The sequence below is a fragment of the Sinocyclocheilus grahami genome, unplaced genomic scaffold (assembly GCF_001515645.1).
Source record: "Sinocyclocheilus grahami isolate Dianchi unplaced genomic scaffold, SAMN03320097.WGS_v1.1 scaffold590.1, whole genome shotgun sequence".
In the NCBI taxonomy this organism is placed as follows: domain Eukaryota; kingdom Metazoa; phylum Chordata; class Actinopteri; order Cypriniformes; family Cyprinidae; genus Sinocyclocheilus; species Sinocyclocheilus grahami.
The window spans coordinates 381,879-404,433 of NW_015505769.1; the positions used below are offsets into that span (position 1 = coordinate 381,879).

General features: G+C 36.5%; 2 protein-coding genes across 2 annotated transcripts in view; both read left to right on the forward strand.

Moving 5' to 3' along the window:
* Nucleotides 1-8,175, forward strand: part of LOC107557132 (neurobeachin-like protein 1) — a 51,928-nt gene extending 43,753 nt beyond the window's left edge. Inside the window, exons 28-41 of the mRNA XM_016240462.1 lie at nt 977-1,078; nt 1,163-1,228; nt 1,385-1,487; nt 1,577-1,686; nt 2,537-2,686; nt 2,797-2,913; nt 2,993-3,082; nt 4,005-4,114; nt 4,214-4,386; nt 4,542-4,636; nt 5,677-5,793; nt 6,011-6,172; nt 6,261-6,409; nt 8,001-8,175. Of these exons, the coding sequence (XP_016095948.1) occupies nt 977-1,078; nt 1,163-1,228; nt 1,385-1,487; nt 1,577-1,686; nt 2,537-2,686; nt 2,797-2,913; nt 2,993-3,082; nt 4,005-4,114; nt 4,214-4,386; nt 4,542-4,636; nt 5,677-5,793; nt 6,011-6,172; nt 6,261-6,409; nt 8,001-8,175 (1,719 nt within the window). The remainder of the gene's footprint in view (nt 1-976; nt 1,079-1,162; nt 1,229-1,384; nt 1,488-1,576; nt 1,687-2,536; nt 2,687-2,796; nt 2,914-2,992; nt 3,083-4,004; nt 4,115-4,213; nt 4,387-4,541; nt 4,637-5,676; nt 5,794-6,010; nt 6,173-6,260; nt 6,410-8,000) is intronic.
* A 510-nt stretch (nt 8,176-8,685) lies between these two features.
* Nucleotides 8,686-22,538, forward strand: LOC107557133 (RNA-binding protein 26-like). The gene is made up of 30 exons (XM_016240463.1): nt 8,686-8,690; nt 8,788-8,906; nt 9,144-9,280; nt 9,714-9,802; nt 9,938-10,185; nt 10,992-11,255; nt 11,327-11,566; nt 11,661-11,801; nt 12,806-12,940; nt 13,078-13,189; nt 13,468-13,627; nt 13,713-13,877; nt 14,033-14,048; nt 14,143-14,337; nt 14,409-14,648; nt 14,743-14,883; nt 15,888-16,022; nt 16,160-16,271; nt 16,550-16,709; nt 16,795-16,959; nt 17,878-17,997; nt 18,094-18,159; nt 18,366-18,488; nt 18,586-18,660; nt 19,677-19,844; nt 19,926-20,030; nt 20,312-20,515; nt 20,601-20,687; nt 20,771-20,884; nt 22,155-22,538. The coding sequence occupies exons 1-30, from the start codon at nt 8,686-8,688 to the stop codon at nt 22,242-22,244; spliced, it is 4,131 nt and encodes a 1,376-aa protein (XP_016095949.1). The 3' UTR covers nt 22,245-22,538.
* Nucleotides 22,539-22,555: the final 17 nt, after the last annotated feature.

Below are 22,555 nucleotides of genomic sequence, written 5' to 3' on the forward strand. Positions count from 1 at the left end.
ACTCGAGACCGGTGAGTGGTGCAGGTGTCGCTCATATTTACTCCACCGGCCTCGCTCAGTTCCCACAGCTCTCGGCCCCGCCCCCACTCGTGACAGTAATGAGCTGATATTTGGTTTTTGTTTTGTTGTACATGTAACCACACTCATTGGGTCTCATTCACTAGGAAATAATCATATTATGCACACAGGAGAACTTCTCGTGAAAATGTTCTGCTTAATTTACAATTGCTTTTCTTTCTCTTTTGTAATTCGCTTTGGATAAAAGCGTATGCTAAATGCATAAATGTACAGTAAATGTACATGAATTAGTTTTTGACCTCATTCAAATGCTAATAATTTGGAATTTTCTTGGAGTATTCTAAATGCATGTAGTTTCAGTTATTCCTATATTTTTTGTAAATTTAGAATACCTTTTTGTGTGAAACATTATTGATCAATCAGCTGTTTTAAATGTCTATAGTTTTCGTTAATTTTTATTTCAGTTTTAGTTTAAATACATCAAAATAAACTAAATGAAAACGATGATGCCGTGGCAACTAGCTGAAATAAAATATATATATTTTTTATTTTATATTTTATTTTAAGTAACAAAAATGGTTGACTTGTTTAGTCTGATTTTGCCAGAATTTTTTTTTTTTTACCATGTTAATTGGAAAAAAAAAAATCTTGTATAATTTTAACTGCTGTTTTTGTGTTTGCTTGGTTTTTATTTTATTTATGTACCTCTTGTATTATTCAAACTCAATTTTTGCCATGAAGATAGCCTTAGATGCTGACATGGCAATAAAAATAAATAACTACTAGTACTACTAAAAAAATAGTTTTATGCTTTTAGCTTTAGTTAACTATGATAACCCTAGATTTCACATGCAAATGTGTGCGTATACACAGTTAGTGAATGAGACCGTTGCTATTTGTTAACTTTCCCTTCTTTTGTGTAGTCTCTCATGATTGGTTGATTCTGTTTGATTGACAGGTGCGTAATAAAGTCTACAGTCGGATGCTGCTGCTGCGTTCTCTTTCTCTTCATGCCACTCACTCACCGCAGGAGCTGCTCAAAGCCTCTGGACTCACACAGGTCACTGCACACATGAAGCATCTCTGTTTCATATAGTACATCACTGAAGGTTCAGAGCTGACTTTACCTTCTCTCTGTCATCAGAAATGGGTGAACAGGGAGATCTCAAACTTTGACTACCTAGATAAATTAACAGTGAATTTTCCTTTGGTGATTCAGAAGACGAGCCTTCTTTTAAGTAAACTTTGAGTTTTAAATGTATGCAGGTTCTCATCTAGTTCATATTTTAGTGTTTGACAAGCTACAAAAAGGTTTTCTCTTTTTCTGTTGTTGTTTTTTTCAATCTGGTTCTTTACTGTTTTTCAGAGTTGGTTTTTGGCACATTGCATAGAAACCAATGGGGGGAGTCAATATGACCCCAACAAATTATACAGCCTTTCTAAAACACATCTGTGTCAAAACCTTGCAAGCACGTTCATGAGCATAAATCAGCAATATTCGCAAAATTTCAAGTAACCAGTGTTTCATTGTGTCTCATTCTCTCTCTAATTGGTGTAGGATTTGACCTGGGTCGCTTGCAGATCTCTAAAGAGAGGGTAAATGATGTCATCCTGCCAAAATGGGCCAAATCCCCCGAGGACTTCATCTACAAGCACCGCAAAGCCCTGGTGAGCCCTTTTCTGAGGACCTCTTCACAGCTCTTCCCCACTACAGTACTTTAGTAGTACTAAAGTTACTAAAACTAAATCTGAAATAAAATAAAAACAGTTTATTTCAGTAGTTAAATATTGTGGTAAATAACTGGTGTTTTATTGTAAAATAAAAATATTGCTTTTAGTAGACATTATTTGTTAATTGAAATAAAGCTGAAATAAATATTAAATGAAAATGCGAACTTAAAAAAAAAAAAAAAAAAAAAAAAAAAAAAAAAAAAAAAAAAAAAAATGTTTTTTTAGAAGAGCCAATTACAAAAAAAAAAAAAAAAAAAAAAAAAAAAAAAAGAAAAAAGTGAAATGTTGCTTTAGCAGTACTAGTACTAAAATTTCTAAAAGTAAATCTGAATTAAAGCTAAATGGAAAAAAGAACAGAAAACCACATAACAAAATTACTTAAACTCAAACAAAAAATATAAAAATAAACTTTTATAAATAAATATTATACTAATATATTTATATTAAATATTTATAAACACTATAATAATAAGCTGCAGCCTTGAACCTGACAACTAATTTCATACATAGCTGTGCTAGTTTTTTCTGATCTCCATTTGTTCTTACATAATGACAATTTCTACTCATATCAGTATTTTATGTCTACTATTTATTTATTTCATAAGTAGCCATGTAAAAAACAGTATAATAATGTCTCAGCCAATCATTATCACAAAAACTGAGCCTTTCAGGCTTATAGAAGACTTCTCTTTCATATCAAGGTGAGTCTTCTTCACCCTGTTGGGGTTTATTTTGAGTTCATGACTGGCTGACTCTACATTATCACTTGTGTTTATGGTGCAAATAGTTTTTATCTCCATTTAAATGCAGCAAAATGAAACTGTCTGTGGTTGTTTTAGGGGCTGTTGATCTGGACGCCATTACAGATGAGAAGGAGAGGAAGGCTGTAGAAGGCATGATCAGTAACTTTGGACAGACCCCGTGCCAGTTACTGAAGGTGCTTCTGCACACACACGGACAGTGTTCTCTTGAATGGAGATCATAAGATGACATAAACATGAGAGAGTTTGTTGTTTGATAAGATGTTATGTGTTAATGTGCATTTAGGAGCCCCATCCCGTGCGTCTCTCTCTGGAGGAGCTGGAGAAGAGGAGATCTCGTCTGGACTCCTGTCCTCTCAATATATTCGAGCACCTCACTGAACTCAAATCCTTCTTCATTGAGGTGACTGAATTAGCAGTGCTTTATGTGTTTGTCCAGATGTTGTTCTGTGGACTGATGAAGTTTCATCTCTGTGTTTTAGGGCATCAGTGATAATGTGCCACTGGTTAAAGCCGTTGTCCCCAAGAACCAGTCACATTCTTTTATCTCACAGGGGAGTCCAGATACTCTGGTAAGTCTGGGCTTGATTAGTCAATAGACCCAGAATCAGAATAGACCCTATTATTATTATTTTTTAATTTAAATTAATGTCCCTAATCTTGTTGCGCACAATCAATTGGTGCACATTGTGATTTATTATATAAAATAATAATATTTATATACTGTAAACACAACCATAACGTATATAAAATTATTTGTACTCATAATTTTAAAGGAATATATATATCATTATTATTATTATTTATTTTTTTGGTAAGAAGCCATGTAATAAGTGAGACAATACACATTACTGATCACTCAGGATTTTTATTAATATCCCTGGGCATAATTAATCAATGCACATTGTAATAAATTATATAAAATAATGTTTAAAAAATATTATATATATATATATATATATATATATATTATATGTGTGTGTGTGTGTGTATATATATTATTATATTTTTTTATTTTCTATTTATTTATTTTTTTTACTCTTTTTAAAGAAATAATTATAAATTAATTATTATAATTGCATTTAATTATTTTATAAGCACCCATGTGATGTCCTTTGTCCTATTGTGCACAATTAATAAGTACACAGTATAATAAAATATATAAATAGAAAATTATAGAAAATAATATTTATTTAAATTTAAAATCTATAAAATAATTTTGACTCAAATAATTTTCAATTAATAAATTAAATATAATTATTTTTGAGATTTATTTATTTGGTAAGCAGCCATTTAATATTTATATAAATCTAAAATATATAACATGATTTTGTTTATTTTACAATAATAGCATGGCTATGCATAATTCCTAAATTACAAATAAATGCATTACAAAAACCATTCTACATTGTCTTTAATGCCCTCTGAGGTTTCTGGCTGTTATGAAATATTTGATACTCTCATATATAATGCATTATCAATTGGGTTATCAAGGTAACGCTGAGCCAGAACGGCTTGATGGGAACTCACGGCTGGCTGCCCTATGACAAGAACATATCCAACTATTTCACCTTCATCAAAGACCCCACCGTAGCCGGTGTAAAGTGAGTCTCTCTGACGTCTAACATCTTCCTGTTTATAGCTGCCCTGCACTTCCTTTAACATAACCAACACATCCACAATCACACACTCTCTCTCTGTAGGACTCAGAGGTGTCTAGCAGGGCCGTTCTCTCCAGGGGTTGAAGTCACAGCTCACCTGTTTGTTGTGTCTCATGACGGGAAGTTGCTCTTCAGTGGAGGCCACTGGGACAACAGCCTGAGAGTGACGTCACTCGTCAAGGGCAAAACAGTGGGGCAGCACATCCGCCACATGGGTACTGGAAACGGCCTTTTTTCCGCTTCTTTCTTTCTCATGAATAGGCACATCCAGATTGTACTGTATGTTCTAACTTTAACCTTGAACTGCAGGAAACAAATCTGCTAACTTTGGAAATGTGTGTGTGTGTGTGTGTGTGTGTCTTTTTTTCAGACATTGTAACATGCCTGGCCACAGATCACTTTGGGATTCACCTGATCTCTGGCTCTAGAGACACCACCTGTATGGTGTGGCAGGTGCTACAGCAGGTATGTTCTGATCTCTTGGAAAAGTCACATGATCTGTCGTCTTCAAATGACTTCCTATAGATAGTTCATTCCTAAATATGAAGCATTTTATTGTACCAATCAGGTGTTTATTGTATATACACTACTGTTCAAAAAATGTGGTTAAAATGTTTTTGAAAGTGTCTCCTGCTCACCAAGGCTGCATTGATACAGTAAAAACAGTAATATTATGAAATATCATTACAATTTAAAATAACAGTTTTTTATTTAAATATATTGTAAAATGTAATTTATTTCTGTGATCAAAGCTGAATTTTCAGCATCATTACTCCAGTCTCCAGTGTCACATGATCTTCAGAAATCATTCTAATATGCTGATTTACTGCTCAAGAAACATTTCTGATTATTATCAATGTTGAAAACTGCTGCTTCATATTTTTGTAGAAGCTGTGATTCATATTTTTCAGGATTCTTCGAATTAAAAATTGAAAGATTAAAATTCAAGATAGTGATATTTAAAGATAGAGATTTTTTTTTTATAATAGCATAATTAATATAACATAGGGATGAATTTTAAATAATAGTGAGTGGATCTTATAACACAAACTGGGAATTTTACAAGAAACATTTCAGGAGCTTCTTCCTTAATTTAACATTCTTAGGAATTTTGTTTTAATTGGTAATGTTCTTTTGAAAACTACCACATCACTTGTGTTAAATAATATAATGAATCACCTCTTTTTAGGTAACACTGTATTTTAAGGACTTGCTATTTACTTGTTGCTTATTAGCATGCATATCACTAGCATATTGGCTGTTTATTAGTACTTATAAACCACATATTAATGTCTTATTCTGCATGAGCATATTTTAGATCCCTTAAACCTACCCCAATCCTAAACTTAACAACTACCTTACTAACTATTAATAAGCAGCAAATCGGGAGTTTATTGAGGCAAAAGTCACAGTTAATAGTGAATGTGTTCTTTATTCTAAAGTGTTTCCGGTTTTTATTTCTGCTGCAGTGTTGGGAGTCTGTTTAACTTATTCTGTTTTTGTAGGGTGGTGCTCCGGTGGGTCTGTCTCATAAGCCGGTGCAGGTGTTGTACGGACACACAGATGAAGTTGTGAGTGTGTCTATCAGTACAGAGCTGGACATGGCGGTCTCTGGATCACGGGTGAGACTCGACTCTCTCACAATCTATTTCTCACACTTGTTCAGTATTAAGCAACCTGACAGTGGCATTGTGCCTCATTTCAAATTAAAAAGGTTAGCCAATAATAATATAGCTCATTTATATATAGCATTCTTAAAGGGTTCAAAGTTGTTTGGGTGGATTTCAGGGAAGAAAACGGTGATACAAGAATGTAATCAGCAGCTTGTGTGTGTCACAGGATGGGACGGTGATCATTCACACTGTTCGGAGGGGTCAGTACATGCGCTCTCTGCGGCCGCCGTGTGAGAGCTCTCTGCCCGTGTCCATCATGCACCTGGCTGTGTCCTGGGAGGGACAGCTAGTGGTACACACCTGCGTAGAGGGCAAAGCCACACTGAAGGTATCAAACACACAGTTCAGTTCCCCTTCTCCACTCACGTTCCTGTGCCCGTGTAAACCGACCGTCTTTGTGTTTTGTGTGTGTTCAGGATAAGAACGCCCTGCACCTGTACTCTGTGAACGGCAAGCACCTGTGCAGCGCTCCTCTGAAGGAGCAGGTGACAGACATGTGTGCTTCAGGAGAGCATGTCATCATCGGCAGCGAGCAGGGTTTCCTGTCTGTCCGAGATCTCTACAGGTAAACCCGCTGCTTTTCCGTATTATAACAAAAATAATAAAAAAAAAGACACTTGCATTGAAGGAGGAATCATATCTAGAGAGCCGAGTATCAGTAATACTATACAATGCAACGGGGCCACTTTTTCAGCGGCCTTGATTCTGGAAGTGTTTTTTCCATTTATTTTTACCATTGGGATTAAAAAAAAGTCTTTTAAAATTTTAAACTATGAAATAAATCAACCAGCTACAAGGTGAATCACATTACCAACTTTGATTTTAAGCAAACACGCATTTGAAAATCAGAGACTGATATTAACGGCTTTAGTGTGGGAAAGAAAAAAATTTATTTATTTATTTATTGCGAAATATATAGATGTATAAGAGCATTGGAGGAAGGAGGGAAATGGGTGGGCACTAAAGAGTTTTTCTTTCCGCAATTAGCTTGTTGCGATGTTTATTACATATATACAAACAATATCTTCTCTATTTATAAAATATGTAAATACACACAAATATTTAAGTAGTCTGAGAACATTGGAGACTGACTCTATTTAGTCATTTGCAGTGCTTATGGTAGTGAGTTGATGGTAAAGTGTTCTTTTGGCATGATTATTTTATCACAATTCTCTGATGTTGATTATGTACATAGAAACAATATTTTTAATGTTTATTGCAAAATATGCACATGCATACAAATATTTAAGTAGTTTGAAAGCACAGGAGACGGACTCTGCACCATTCTCAGTGCTTCATGGGAGTGGTTGGGCACTAAAGATTTTTGACGTGATTTGCTTGTCATGATTCTCTGATTTCTTGGCAGAATAAGAATCTCACCAGGAATTCTACTGTTAAACACCATTATTTAAAAAATAAGTTGCAAAAGTAACAAAAGCATTTACCATCAATTAACAGCTCGTAGTCAGTCTGTCTTTAATGGATTAAGTTATTGTTAAAAGTCAATTACTGTAAATTAATGGGATTTTTACTTCCGGAATTCGACTGTTGCACTCGATTAAAGGGATAGTTCACCCAAAAATGAAAATTCTGTCATCATTTACTCACACTCAAATTGTTTAAATGGTTAGTTCACCCAAAAATGGAAATTAGCCCATTATTTACTCACCCTCAAGCCATCCTAGGCGTATTTGACTTCCTTCTTTCAGACGAATCCAGTCGGAGTTCTATTAAAAATTGAGTTTGATCCTCCACGCTGTTTAATGGCAGTCTATGAACCATCACTTTAAAATCTGTATGAATTTATTTATAAAAATTTTTTTTTGCTGAGCACAAAAGAAGATATTTTGAAGAATGTTGGTAATGGAAAAAGTACGATGGATGTCAATGGGGATCTGAAACTGTTTGGTTACCAACATTCTTCAAAATATCTTATTTTGTATTCAACAAAAAAAAGAAAGTTATACAGGTTTGGACAAAACTTGAGGGTGAGTGAATGATGACAGACTTTTTCCATTTTTGAGTGAACTGTCCCTTTAAGGATGCCTAAGGATTTTTATCATTGCATTTTATGATGTTGTCGTCAGATTGTAAGCGTGAAGTTCTATTCCTTGAACTTGATCCTAACACGCCCTCTCTCTTGGTTACCATGGCAGCCTGGCTCTGTGTGTGTCGCCGACGGCGATGCGGGTGCCCATCCGCTGTGTGTCTGTGACCAAGGAGCAGTCTCACGCTCTGGTGGGACTTGATGACGGCAAGCTGATCGTGGTGGGCGTGGGCAAACCTGCGGAGGTAAAAAACTCCTTCAGGAACTACATCACCCTAAAATGATGCTAACACAATGATTCAAATCTTCCTGAATGCCAGTGGCTTTAGTTCTATATGAGTTTATTATTGACTAATGCATTGGCTCTGTTTGTGTGTTGGTTTGAAATTGTATTAGCTGAAATGCTTGTACATGGTTATCCTAGTAATCAATCACTTGTTATCAGCAATTGTATCTATTATACAGCTGTACTAATTTTGTACTAAAAGACTTTAGTTGTGTGCTTTATTCCCACATTAGAATTTTTATGCATGTAGCTGACATGAAATACTTTATGCTGTGATTAGTCTAAAACTGTTTTGGAAAGACTTTTTAATAAACCGATTTATGTAAGTGCTTATATTTTGTAACTCATATTAATAGAGACTGCATGGAATATTTCTACCTAAAAATACTTTGAACCAAAACCAGTAGTTTTAGCTCTTGCATATTTAAGTAAAAAAAGCTTCAAACGTTTGAAGATGATTATTAAAATGTTTTTGAAAGAAGTCAAAAATACAAATTTTGCTGTAAAGATGTTGTCATTTGAGCGTCAATGGACAGATCTGCACCATCTTCATGTGTGGCTGAAGATCATTCGGTTCAATGTAATTGAAGTGTATCTGTCTGTCCTGCAGATGTGATGCTGACCCTTCTGCTCTTGCGAAATATGTGGTTGCCTTGGTGAAGAAAGAAAAATCCGAGGAGCAGCTGAAAGCACTATGCATTGACCAGTTGGATGTATTTCTTCAGAAAGGTATAATTCAACTCTATTAATGATCTGAATATATGCAGTTTTGTAAAGTAATTTTTTTTTCAAACCAGGTGAAGACCCCTAACTAGTAGGTTCATTGCATAACAACTGCTTCAATTCCATGTCGCTTCCAAGACAGACAGTGTATATATATATATATATATATATATATATATATATACTTACTCTGTCAGAACTGAGTCTCTGAAGCTGTTAACATACGTTTGCTTTTGCTATCAGAGACGCAGGTATTTGTGGACAAACTGTTTGAAGCTGTGAACGCAAAGAGTTACCTACCTCAACCGGAGCAGCCGACTTCTGCGAGCAGAACTGAAACTCACCAGCGCACAGAGAAAGATGAAACCAAGAGAGAGGAGGTAACACAAAACAATCACATAAGATCAGCATTTTAAATTATCCTACACTACCGTTTAAAAATTTGCTGTCAGTATTAATATATTAATAAAGAAATGAATACTCTTATTCAGCTAGTGCACATTAAATTGATCAAAAGTGACAGTGAAGACATTTATAATGCTAGAAAAGACTTATATTTCAAATAAATGCTGTTCTTTTGAACTCTGTTCATCAAAGAAAAAATTTTCAACGGCACAACTGTTTTCAGTATTGATAATAATCAGAAATGTTTCTTGAGCAGCAAATCAGCATATTAGAATGATTTCTGAAGATTATGTGACACTGAAGACTGGAGTAATGATGCTGAAAATTCAGCTTAGTATCACAAGAATAAATGACATTTTCTGTTGTGTTTGATGGTATTGATTTCTCTGGTTGTTTTTGCATAAGCAGCCCAGCCGAGACGAGGATCGAGAAAAGAAATTCTCCAGGAGAATAAACCACAGTCCTCCGTCTAGCTCCAGATACCGCCGAGACGGCAGGTGAGATTAACTTTAAATATAAGATTGTTTTAATTTTTTTAACTTTCCCAAAATGCCACACATACATACACGCATCTCTTAAGCCACCTTGTTAACTGTCCTCATATTTTCTCTTCTGTTTAAATGAAATTACAGGAGAGTAGATGACCGCAAGAAAGATGACCGCTCCAGGAAGCGAGAGTATGACTGTAACCCACCCAGAAGGGACTCGTACAGGGAACGTTATAACCGCAGGAGAGAACGCAGCCGCAGTTACAGTCGCAGTCGTAGTCGCAGCTGGAGTAAGGACCGCACTCGTGATCGGGACAGAGACCGAGATCGGGACAGAGAGCGGGACCGCACCCGATCACGATCTCGCTCACAGAGTCGCTGCAGAAGCAGAGGTGAGGCGTCACTTTACTTTAGTTGTGTGCTTTATTCCCACATTAGAATTTTTATGCATGTAGATGACATGAAATACTTTATGCTGTGATTAGTCTAAAACTGTTTTGAAAAGACTTTTTAATAAACCGATTTATGTAAGTGCTTATATTTTGTAACTCATATTAATAGAGACTGCATGGAATATTTCTACCTAAAAATACTTGAACCAAAACCAGTAGTTTTAGCTCTTGCATATTTAAGTAAAAAAAGCTTCAAAAGTTTGAAGATGATTTTTTAAATGTTTTTCAAAGAAGTCAAAAATACAGGAAAAACAGCAATACTGTAAAATATTATCCCATATTCTTTTATTCAGTATTTTTTTTACATTTGATCAATTTTAAATGTAATTTATTCCTGTGATTTCAAAGCTGAATTATCAGCATCTTTAGTGTCACATCCTTCTAATATGCTGATTTCTTCTTATTGATTTCTGAACGTCTCTTATTATTATCAATGTTGTAAACGGCTTAGTATTTTGCGGAAACTATTATCCCCCCAGTATTCCTTGATGAGTAGAAAGTTCAAAAGAACAGCTTTTATTTGAAATAGAAATCTTTATATTACATTACATGTATTTACTGTCACTTTTTATCTATTTAATGCATCCTTGCTGAATGACAAAACTGAAAACTGACCCCTTTTTAACTGTGGTAACTTAGAAACTGGCTTGCATAAAAAAATAAAATTAAAAAAACGACACATTTTCACAACATTTACAGTGCTCACTTTGTCAGTCTTCTGTTGAACGCTTTTCTTGCCCTTCTAGAGCGAGATTCTGGAAAGCCAAAATACGAGCACAGTCGTCCAGAGCGTCAGGAGGTCGCGACCACCGATGGCTACACCGCTACTCCTCTCACACCCGGGAACACCTCTGCTCATTTCCCTGTGCCCACCCTCAGTAGCACCATCACTGTCATCGCCCCCACCCACCACGGGAACAACACCACTGAGAGCTGGTCAGAATTCCCACAGGACCACACGCCCTTCGGCAGAGGCGGCCCACCAAGAAAACGCTGTCGTGACTATGATGGTACAGAATTTTTTACTCTCTAATCTGTGAACCATGTTCATTACAGACTCACCATCTTTCTGTCTTAACAGAGAAAGGCTTCTGTATGCGAGGAGACATGTGCCCTTTCGATCACGGAAGTGATCCAGTGGTGGTGGAGGACGTTAATCTTCCCAGCATACTTCCTTTCCAGCCACCGCCTCTTCCTGGAGTGGACGGCCCACCTCCTCCGGGTCTGCCGCCCCCTCACTCACTCCTGACTCCACCAGTGAACCTCAGACCACCTGTGCCCCCACCGGGCACCATGCCACCAAGCCTACCACCTGTAGCGGGTATGAAAAAGCATTTTTCACAGGTCTAGACTTTTCATTTTAATGTTTAATGTTGAGTGTTTTTTTATAAATGTGCTGTTCTTCTGTCTTTCAGGTCCTCCGCCTCCTCTTCCTGCTCTGCAGCCCTCTGGTATGGACGCTCCACCAAACTCCATCACCAGCTCTGTGCCCACTATAGTGACGTCAGGTGTCCGGCCTCCGATCAGCCAGCCTCCACCACCCCTGTTCACTTCAGGTGAGTGCTTATGAATGAGTCATGTCTAATACAGTAATACAATGATGACTCAACTCAACTCGACTGTCATATCTTGAACCTGGACATTTATGTAATTGGATGGATTTATGTTAATGATGACTAGTTTTGGTGGAAGAATTTTTGATTAGCAATTTACAATTGAATGGTGAAAAAGAAAGCATTAAAGAAGTGTGGAATATGTCGGAACAATTTACAATCATTCAGCAGTAATCAATTCTGGGGATTAGGACTTGTATCACCCACAAGGGGTTTATTTTGCAATAATGACTGGATGACTGTGTTATCTCACTTATTACATAACTGCAACATTCAAATGTTTGGGGTCGAAATTTTTTTTTTTTAATAATTTTTAAAAGAAGTCTCTTATACTCACCTAGGCTGCATTTATTTGATCAAAAGTACAGTAAAAAATAATATTGTGAAATATTACAATTTAAAATAACTTTTCTAATTGAATAAAATTTTAAAATCTAATTTATTCCTGTGATGACAAATGAAAATTTTCAGCATCTTCAGTGTCACACGATCCTTCAGAAATCATTCTAATATGCTGATTTGCTGCTCAAGAAACATTTCTGATTATTATCAATGTTGAAAACGGTTGTGCTGCTTCATATTTTTGTTGAAACCATGCTCAATATTTTAAAGAATCTTTGATGAACAGAAAGTTCAAAAGAACAGCATTTATTTGAAATAGAAATCTTTTGTAACACAATGTGCCCTTGCTGAATAAGAGTATTAATTTCTTTATTAATACGGACACCAAATTTTCAAACGGTAGTGTAAGATTATTCAAAATGTTGATCTTTTGTGATTTGTTACTTTTGATCAATTTAATGCATCCTTGCTGAATAAAAGTATACATTTCTTTCTTTAAAACAAAAAATCATTCTGACCCCAAATTTTTGAATGGTAGTGTACATACCAAATAAAAATGCTACTAATTATTACTTTACAACTGTTATTGTTTTTATAATATATAGATTCATTTGAGCCAGAGGTGTATAATCCTGAAGCCCCCAGCATGACCTCACGACCCATGTACAGACACAGAGTCAACGCTCAGCGGCCCAATCTGATTGGTCTAACCATGGGAGAGGTGGATCTGCCTCCTCGAGGTAACCGTGAGCTCTGGCCTCCCTGCTAAACCAGCTCTTCAGGAATTTGCTTATTTTTTCCCCTATGGAATTTAAATAAAACCTAACAGATTTTCTCATCCTTTACTCGCCTCTTTTTGTGTGTGTAAATCTTTCAGAGAAAATGTCAAACAGCAACAGCGCTCGGATAGTTTTAGAGTCAGACTCCAGGAAGAGAGGAGCAGGACTGCATGATGGAGCGATTCCTGCAAAGAAACCCTGGTTTGACAAGTAAGACAGAGTCATTCAAATATTTGATAAAAACTAACATTTTATTAATATATATATATATATATATACATCTCCTTCGATATTAAGCCGTGAAGTAAGAAAAGGGGTCAAAATTATTTTTAAATAGATACATAAAAGATGCATATAGTTGAATATGAATGTTGAATCTCTTCAAATGCTTGAGTGCACACAACTAAATTATCCATTTGTTTGATCTTTTCAGTCCGTTTCATTACTAACATTTGACCTCAATGTGCATGTTTTTTTTCGCTCCACAGACCAAACTTCAACAAACCCAACCACCACGGCTTTCACAGGAAAGTGCCCTACTCTTCAGCAAACACCAAACTGGCCATCCGTCAGATTCCTCCTGAACTCAACAACATCAGCAAACTAAACGAGCACTTCAGCAAGTTTGGCACCATCGTCAACCTCCAGGTACTGGATGGTTAAAAGTCAACACTTGTGATGTGTTGATGTTCATGATCATAAAGATCTTAAAAGCACATTTCCTCTGTCTCAGGTGGCATATAATAATTACCCAGATGGGGCGCTGATCCAGTTTGCTTCTCCTGAAGAAGCCAAACGGGCCATGCAGAGCACAGAGGCAGTGCTCAACAACCGCTTCATCAGAGTACACTGGCACAGAGAGGACGCAGTGGAGCACACATACACCACGCCACATCTGGTATCAAATCCTCCAGTAAACATGCTGTGATTTAGAACAAACAGGCGGAATTGAACTATTAGAACTGTTAGTGGTCGAGCAGTATTTTATTAGTGACCGATGCCACTAATAATTGTGATTAAATGTATACATTTAATTGTATATGTTATGTATAGATTTTATTTAAAGAGAGTAACTAACACATTTATCACAGTTTAACTTAAAGATGGTAAATAAGACATTTGTTTTATAAAATTGTCACAATTTTTATTTTTCATTATTTTAGGCTACACCGCTACTCCTCTCACACCCGGGAACACCTCTGCTCATTTCCCTGTGCCCACCCTCAGTAGCACCATCACTGTCATCGCCCCCACCCACCACGGGAACAACACCACTGAGAGCTGGTCAGAATTCCCACAGGACCACACGCCCTTCGGCAGAGGCGGCCCACCAAGAAAACGCTGTCGTGACTATGATGGTACAGAATTTTTTACTCTCTAATCTGTGAACCATGTTCATTACAGACTCACCATCTTTCTGTCTTAACAGAGAAAGGCTTCTGTATGCGAGGAGACATGTGCCCTTTCGATCACGGAAGTGATCCAGTGGTGGTGGAGGACGTTAATCTTCCCAGCATACTTCCTTTCCAGCCACCGCCTCTTCCTGGAGTGGACGGCCCACCTCCTCCGGGTCTGCCGCCCCCTCACTCACTCCTGACTCCACCAGTGAACCTCAGACCACCTGTGCCCCCACCGGGCACCATGCCACCAAGCCTACCACCTGTAGCGGGTATGAAAAAGCATTTTTCACAGGTCTAGACTTTTCATTTTAATGTTTAATGTTGAGTGTTTTTTTATAAATGTGCTGTTCTTCTGTCTTTCAGGTCCTCCGCCTCCTCTTCCTGCTCTGCAGCCCTCTGGTATGGACGCTCCACCAAACTCCATCACCAGCTCTGTGCCCACTATAGTGACGTCAGGTGTCCGGCCTCCGATCAGCCAGCCTCCACCACCCCTGTTCACTTCAGGTGAGTGCTTATGAATGAGTCATGTCTAATACAGTAATACAATGATGACTCAACTCAACTCGACTGTCATATCTTGAACCTGGACATTTATGTAATTGGATGGATTTATGTTAATGATGACTAGTTTTGGTGGAAGAATTTTTGATTAGCAATTTACAATTGAATGGTGAAAAAGAAAGCATTAAAGAAGTGTGGAATATGTCGGAACAATTTACAATCATTCAGCAGTAATCAATTCTGGGGATTAGGACTTGTATCACCCACAAGGGGTTTATTTTGCAATAATGACTGGATGACTGTGTTATCTCACTTATTACATAACTGCAACATTCAAATGTTTGGGGTCGAAATTTTTTTTTTTTAATAATTTTTAAAAGAAGTCTCTTATACTCACCTAGGCTGCATTTATTTGATCAAAAGTACAGTAAAAAATAATATTGTGAAATATTACAATTTAAAATAACTTTTCTAATTGAATAAAATTTTAAAATCTAATTTATTCCTGTGATGACAAATGAAAATTTTCAGCATCTTCAGTGTCACACGATCCTTCAGAAATCATTCTAATATGCTGATTTGCTGCTCAAGAAACATTTCTGATTATTATCAATGTTGAAAACGGTTGTGCTGCTTCATATTTTTGTTGAAACCATGCTCAATATTTTAAAGAATCTTTGATGAACAGAAAGTTCAAAAGAACAGCATTTATTTGAAATAGAAATCTTTTGTAACACAATGTGCCCTTGCTGAATAAGAGTATTAATTTCTTTATTAATACGGACACCAAATTTTCAAACGGTAGTGTAAGATTATTCAAAATGTTGATCTTTTGTGATTTGTTACTTTTGATCAATTTAATGCATCCTTGCTGAATAAAAGTATACATTTCTTTCTTTAAAACAAAAAATCATTCTGACCCCAAATTTTTGAATGGTAGTGTACATACCAAATAAAAATGCTACTAATTATTACTTTACAACTGTTATTGTTTTTATAATATATAGATTCATTTGAGCCAGAGGTGTATAATCCTGAAGCCCCCAGCATGACCTCACGACCCATGTACAGACACAGAGTCAACGCTCAGCGGCCCAATCTGATTGGTCTAACCATGGGAGAGGTGGATCTGCCTCCTCGAGGTAACCGTGAGCTCTGGCCTCCCTGCTAAACCAGCTCTTCAGGAATTTGCTTATTTTTTCCCCTATGGAATTTAAATAAAACCTAACAGATTTTCTCATCCTTTACTCGCCTCTTTTTGTGTGTGTAAATCTTTCAGAGAAAATGTCAAACAGCAACAGCGCTCGGATAGTTTTAGAGTCAGACTCCAGGAAGAGAGGAGCAGGACTGCATGATGGAGCGATTCCTGCAAAGAAACCCTGGTTTGACAAGTAAGACAGAGTCATTCAAATATTTGATAAAAACTAACATTTTATTAATATATATATATATATATATACATCTCCTTCGATATTAAGCCGTGAAGTAAGAAAAGGGGTCAAAATTATTTTTAAATAGATACATAAAAGATGCATATAGTTGAATATGAATGTTGAATCTCTTCAAATGCTTGAGTGCACACAACTAAATTATCCATTTGTTTGATCTTTTCAGTCCGTTTCATTACTAACATTTGACCTCAATGTGCATGTTTTTTTTCGCTCCACAGACCAAACTTCAACAAACCCAACCACCACGGCTTTCACAGGAAAGTGCCCTACTCTTCAGCAAACACCAAACTGGCCATCCGTCAGATTCCTCCTGAACTCAACAACATCAGCAAACTAAACGAGCACTTCAGCAAGTTTGGCACCATCGTCAACCTCCAGGTACTGGATGGTTAAAAGTCAACACTTGTGATGTGTTGATGTTCATGATCATAAAGATCTTAAAAGCACATTTCCTCTGTCTCAGGTGGCATATAATAATTACCCAGATGGGGCGCTGATCCAGTTTGCTTCTCCTGAAGAAGCCAAACGGGCCATGCAGAGCACAGAGGCAGTGCTCAACAACCGCTTCATCAGAGTACACTGGCACAGAGAGGACGCAGTGGAGCACACATACACCACGCCACATCTGGTATCAAATCCTCCAGTAAACATGCTGTGATTTAGAACAAACAGGCGGAATTGAACTATTAGAACTGTTAGTGGTCGAGCAGTATTTTATTAGTGACCGATGCCACTAATAATTGTGATTAAATATATACATTTAATTGTATATGTTATGTATAGATTTTATTTAAAGAGAGTAACTAACACATTTATCACAGTTTAACTTAAAGATGGTAAATAAGACATTTGTTTTATAAAATTGTCACAATTTTTATTTTTCATTATTTTAGCAGTAAATAACACATCACATATTGTTATATATTTATCACAATTTAATATAAAGAGTACATAAATCACACTTTTTATGTTTATCAATTTAATTTACATATGGCAAACTACATTTTTTTTATAAACTTTTAATTTCAAGATAGTAACTAGGATATTTATCACAGTTTAGTATATATTAACACATTACAGTCATAGCAATACAATTCATATTTATTTTATATAATATTAAAATAATTTGAACATTTATTTTAACTTAAATGTGTTAAAATTGATTTATTTTTTTCAACAACTTCTTTATGTTGGTGTTTTATCCTATTATAATATATGTTTTAGAAATAAATAATTTGTTAATCACTCATGAATAGAAAGCAAATTAAACACTACAACAAACAGTTCACTCATTAATCATCCTTGGCTATATATTGATGATCCACTAATTACTACCTATGCTGCATTAATAACTCTTTCCACAGCACAAAACAGTCATAGTTTATAGTACACGTCCCTTTTTTGACCAGATTCTTACATTTTATTGTGCATGTTCTGACTGCTGAGTGTATTAGGCAAACATCATGATCAATGCATAAAGGTTTTTATATATCGGAGGGTTTCAGCTGTGAAATCTGACTGTAGGAGCCATGTTTGTTGTTTGTAGAGCGTACAGCCAGCCCATCAGCCTGCGGTGGCCACACCGAAACAGTCAGTGAAAGATCGGCTCGGACCCCTGCCCACAGCCCACCCTGAACTCTCACACGACTCCGGCGGCGCTCCACAGGTGAATGTGTGACTCGGACTGTTCCTGAAAGTGTGTGTTTGTATTTGTGCTTTGTGCTCAGATCTCAGCTTTTCTCTGCGTTTCTCTTCTCAACAGAATATAACCAAGGCTTCAGTGAAGGAGCGTCTGGGCCTTTCTAAACACACTGGCTTTGGAGGAAAGGTTTGTTTTCATAGTTTGCGTTGTCAGGCTTTGTACTGCTAACTGAAAGTATAGTCCATGTCCACTTCCACTTTTAGGGCCTATTTAAATGTCTGCAGAATATGCATCCAACAGTGCCATCTTGTTGTGGACCACTGGCTTCTTTTGAGACGCTTCTAAGTTTATACATAATGTCAAATGTCTTGGTAAAGTATTTTTCTTTACAGGTTTTTTCCACATCTACTGGCCTGACTAAGACTGTTTATAACCCAGCTGCACTGAAAGCTGGCCAGAAGGGAGCGCCATTTGGGACAACTCTCATCGCTGAAGATGCCCTGAAAAGGAAACGGGTTTGTATCATTGTGCTGGAAAAAAGCAACCCGCAAGGCGCACGTTTTATGCTAGCAGTGTTGAACTTCTGTAAATGTGGTTGTCATTCTCCACCAGGAGGCACTGAAGCTTCAGCAGGACGTTAGGAAAAAGAAGCAGGAGATTTTGGAGAAGCACATTCAGACTCAGAAGGTGTGCCATTTAATTGTTGTCCTTGTGTCTTGTTGTTCATACATTGTTAATAACTTAATAAATAAATAAAAAACAAAAATGTATTTATAAAAATAAATTTAATTAAAAGTGTTCCTGTGGCTCATTGGTAGAGCATTGCGTTAGCAGCGCAAAAGGTCGTGGGTTCAATTCCCAGGGAACACACATACTGGTAAAAAATGTATAGCCTGAATGCACTAAGTCGCTTTGGATAACAGCGTCTGCTAAATGCATAAATTATTATTATTATTAATTAAAATGCTCGATGTTTGCTGGGTGTCACTATCAGTTGAACAGCTGTATTTTAATGAGCTAAAGTTAAAAAGTTCACTACTATTCAAAAGTGAGGGATTTTTGCTACTTTTATTCAGCAAGGACACATTAAAATGATTTATAATGCTACAAAAGATTTCTATTGCAAATAAATGCTGTTCTTTTGAACTTTCTATTCATCAAAGAATGCTGAAAAAATATATCCGTTTCCGCAGAAATATTAAGCAGCATTTATATATAAAAAAAGTTTCTTGAGCACCAAAGTAGTATATAAAAGGATTGTGTGACAGTTCAGCTTTGCCATCACATTAATAAATTACATTTTAAAATATATTTAAATAGAAATATATATGTATAGATTTGTATAATTATAAATGATATTCAAATAGAAAATGTATTATTAGTAAATAATATATTTGTATGTATTTTAAATGAAACTGCAACATAGTACCAGGCTGGCACGGATTTAATTACCTCAAAAGTGAGAAAATGTTCATTTTAATGTAATGTAAAAAAAGCTACAAAAAGTCTAGAAAAACAGCTTTTTGTTGTTGCCACAGCTTGCTCTAACTAGGGATGGGAAGCAAGTTTTTGGAGAATGTTTTAAGTGATCTGCACTATTTGACAAGTTCATAAATCAGTTGGTTTAAGGATGGGGTTGGGTTTTGCATTGATAACTTTGTACATAACTTTATGAGATGACTGAGACTTATGCATGTCTTCAGCTGCTGATATCTAAGCTGGAGAAGAACAAGTCCATGAAGGCGGAGGATAAGGCTCAGATCATGCTGACCCTCACCACCCTCACCAACAGCATCACCAGACTACAGGAGCAGATGAAAGGACTGTCCAGTGCTAATGCCCTCAGGACCACACTTAAGAGCAAAGCTCAGGTACACACCCAGTCCCAAAGCACCATAATCAACAAATAGATTTTTCTGCATATGTATATCCTGATGCATCTCTGTTTTTAGGCTCAAAAGGAGCTCCTGGACACCGAGTTGGACCTTTATAAGAAAATGCAAGCAGGAGAGGACACTGCTGATCTCAAGATCAAATACACTCAACTGCAGTTAGAGGTATTTCACAAAGAGACAAAAAGCACGTTTTTGAGCTTGTTTGTGGTTGTAATTTATTTCTTGTAGCTAGAAATTGACATGTTTATATTTTTACAAATGTAGACAATATTGTGTGTGTGTGTATATATGTGTGTGTGTGTGTGTATATATATATATATATATATATATATATGAATGAATGAATGGCTTATAAATAAACAATTCTCAGTCTTTCCACTGAGTGACACTACAGTGCTACTTAAGCTTCACAAGCGTATATTAGATCTTTTCTTTTCATTCAGGCTGCCAAAAGGGGGCTTCTGACCCCAGGACGTGGGAGGGGGGCCCACGGCAGGGGTCGGGGGGCCCTGAGGAGCCGAGGCCGAGGGATTCGAGGACGTGGGAGAGGACTCCCAACTCATGCTGTGGTGGATCATCGACCCAGAGCTTTACAGATCAGCGCTTTCACTGAGGCAGATCGAGTCGACCTGCTGCCACACTTCGCAGTGAGTGACTTTAAAGGGCACATTGCATCACACTGTTTATGAGGTATGTCTTTGAGTCCTAACTGCTTTTCTCACTAACCTCCAGCAATACGGGGAGATTGAAGATTTCCAGATGGAGGATTCTAGTCCTAGTGCCATCATTACATACAAAACCCGTGCAGAGGCTGAACAGGTCTTAACATATTCCCAGAAACATCAGTAGACACATACATGCACGCCTTCATGCAGAGTCTAAACTTCAGCTCTGTTTCTCAGGCGGCCATCCACGGCGTTCGGTTAAATAACCAGGAGCTGCGTTTGGCCTGGCACAAGCCCACGGCTTCCCTCAACACAACAGACCTGGATGAGGTTGAACCTGAGGATGAGGAGGTACGCCCTTCATCAGTAGGCGCGTTTCCATTACAGATTTACTCAAAACTTTGGCGATATTTTATAAATGTAGATAAAAATGTATTGCGAAATGGTGTTTCCATTAACTGATGTAATGCGACTAAAACGTAATTTTTTCCTCTCGCGATAAGTCATGGCAACAGATTTTGGCTACACAAAATGTAACATTTTTATTCATCAAGGATGCATTAAATTGATCAAAAGGGACAGTAAAGACATTTGTTTCAAAAGATTCGTAGTTCAAAAAAATGCTGTTTTGAACTTTCTATTCATCAAATAATCCTGAAACAAATGATTGAGTTTTTTTTTTTTTTAAGATTAGCATATTTTCAATGATAATGATAATGAGATATATTTTTTGAGCAGCAAATCAGCATATTAGAATGATTTCTGAAGGATCATGTGACACTGAAGACTGGAGTAATGATGCTGAAAATTCAGCATTGATCACAGGAATAAATTACACTTTTATATATATATAAGTGGAATAAAGTTATTTTAAATTGTAATAATATTTCATCATATTTTTGCTGTATTTTTAAATGCAGCTTTGGTGAACATAAGAGACGAAAACAGGAAAAAAATAAACTTTTGAACAGTGGTGTATATATTATATTATATATATATATATACAGTGGGTACGGAAAGTATTCAGACCCCCTTAAATTTACAGTCCTGCAGTAATACATATTTTGGTTGTCCAGAGGCTGAAATATTTAACAAATTACTTTACTTTTGGTCATTTAGCAGACGCGTTTATCTAAAGCGACTTACAAATAAATTAACATCTTATTTTCTTTTTATTTGAAACTTAATTTACACAACCCAAAAATATGATGACAAATGAAGTCATCAGTGTATGTACACAGCTTAATGCACCACTTAAGTTAAAATAACTTAAAATTAATCTCAGTCATTTTGCATTATCACAGGTCTTACTCTAAATTCTATTTGAATGAGCCACAAACTTACGTAATAACCAACTGATGCACACCTGTGACAGCACAACAGTAGAATCAATTTTCCTATTGTGGAATGTTGTGATGTTGCCTAGCAATTGTAAACCACTTTGCATTGTACCTTAGAACATACCTTAATAAATGTAGGACACGTATTACTCTGTTTCTTCCTGGTTCTTGTGTGTAAGTAACATAAAACAGTCATGCTCACATGTAGCTGAGTGAATGTTCCTTGGTATAATTGTGCATTCATTTCGTTCTAAGTGTGTCTGTTTTCTGATTGGCTGCAGTTTCCAGATGATTCGCTCATGGATGATTCCCTGCTGCAGGACGATGACGAAGAGGAAGAAGATAATGAGTCGCGCTCATGGCGCAGATGAAGATGAAGTTGTGTGTCCAGTCCTGCTGCACTGCACCACTCAAGCGCATCGGATCTTGAGTTCTGTGTTTTTGAAATGGTTTTTAATAATATTGATTTACGTTTCATTGGCTTTTTTATTTTACTTATCAAACCTGAGCAGCAAATAGAAAACGTTACTCAAAAGGCTGTGAATTTCAATTATTGATATGTAGAATAACATGAATGATTTGGTTTCTCGCCGTCATCGTTTTGTTTTGTATCGTGTCAAAACATTGACTAACTTTTGGCGGCTGCATTGTTTTTTTGTTTTTTTTTTCTTCGTGAGAATTA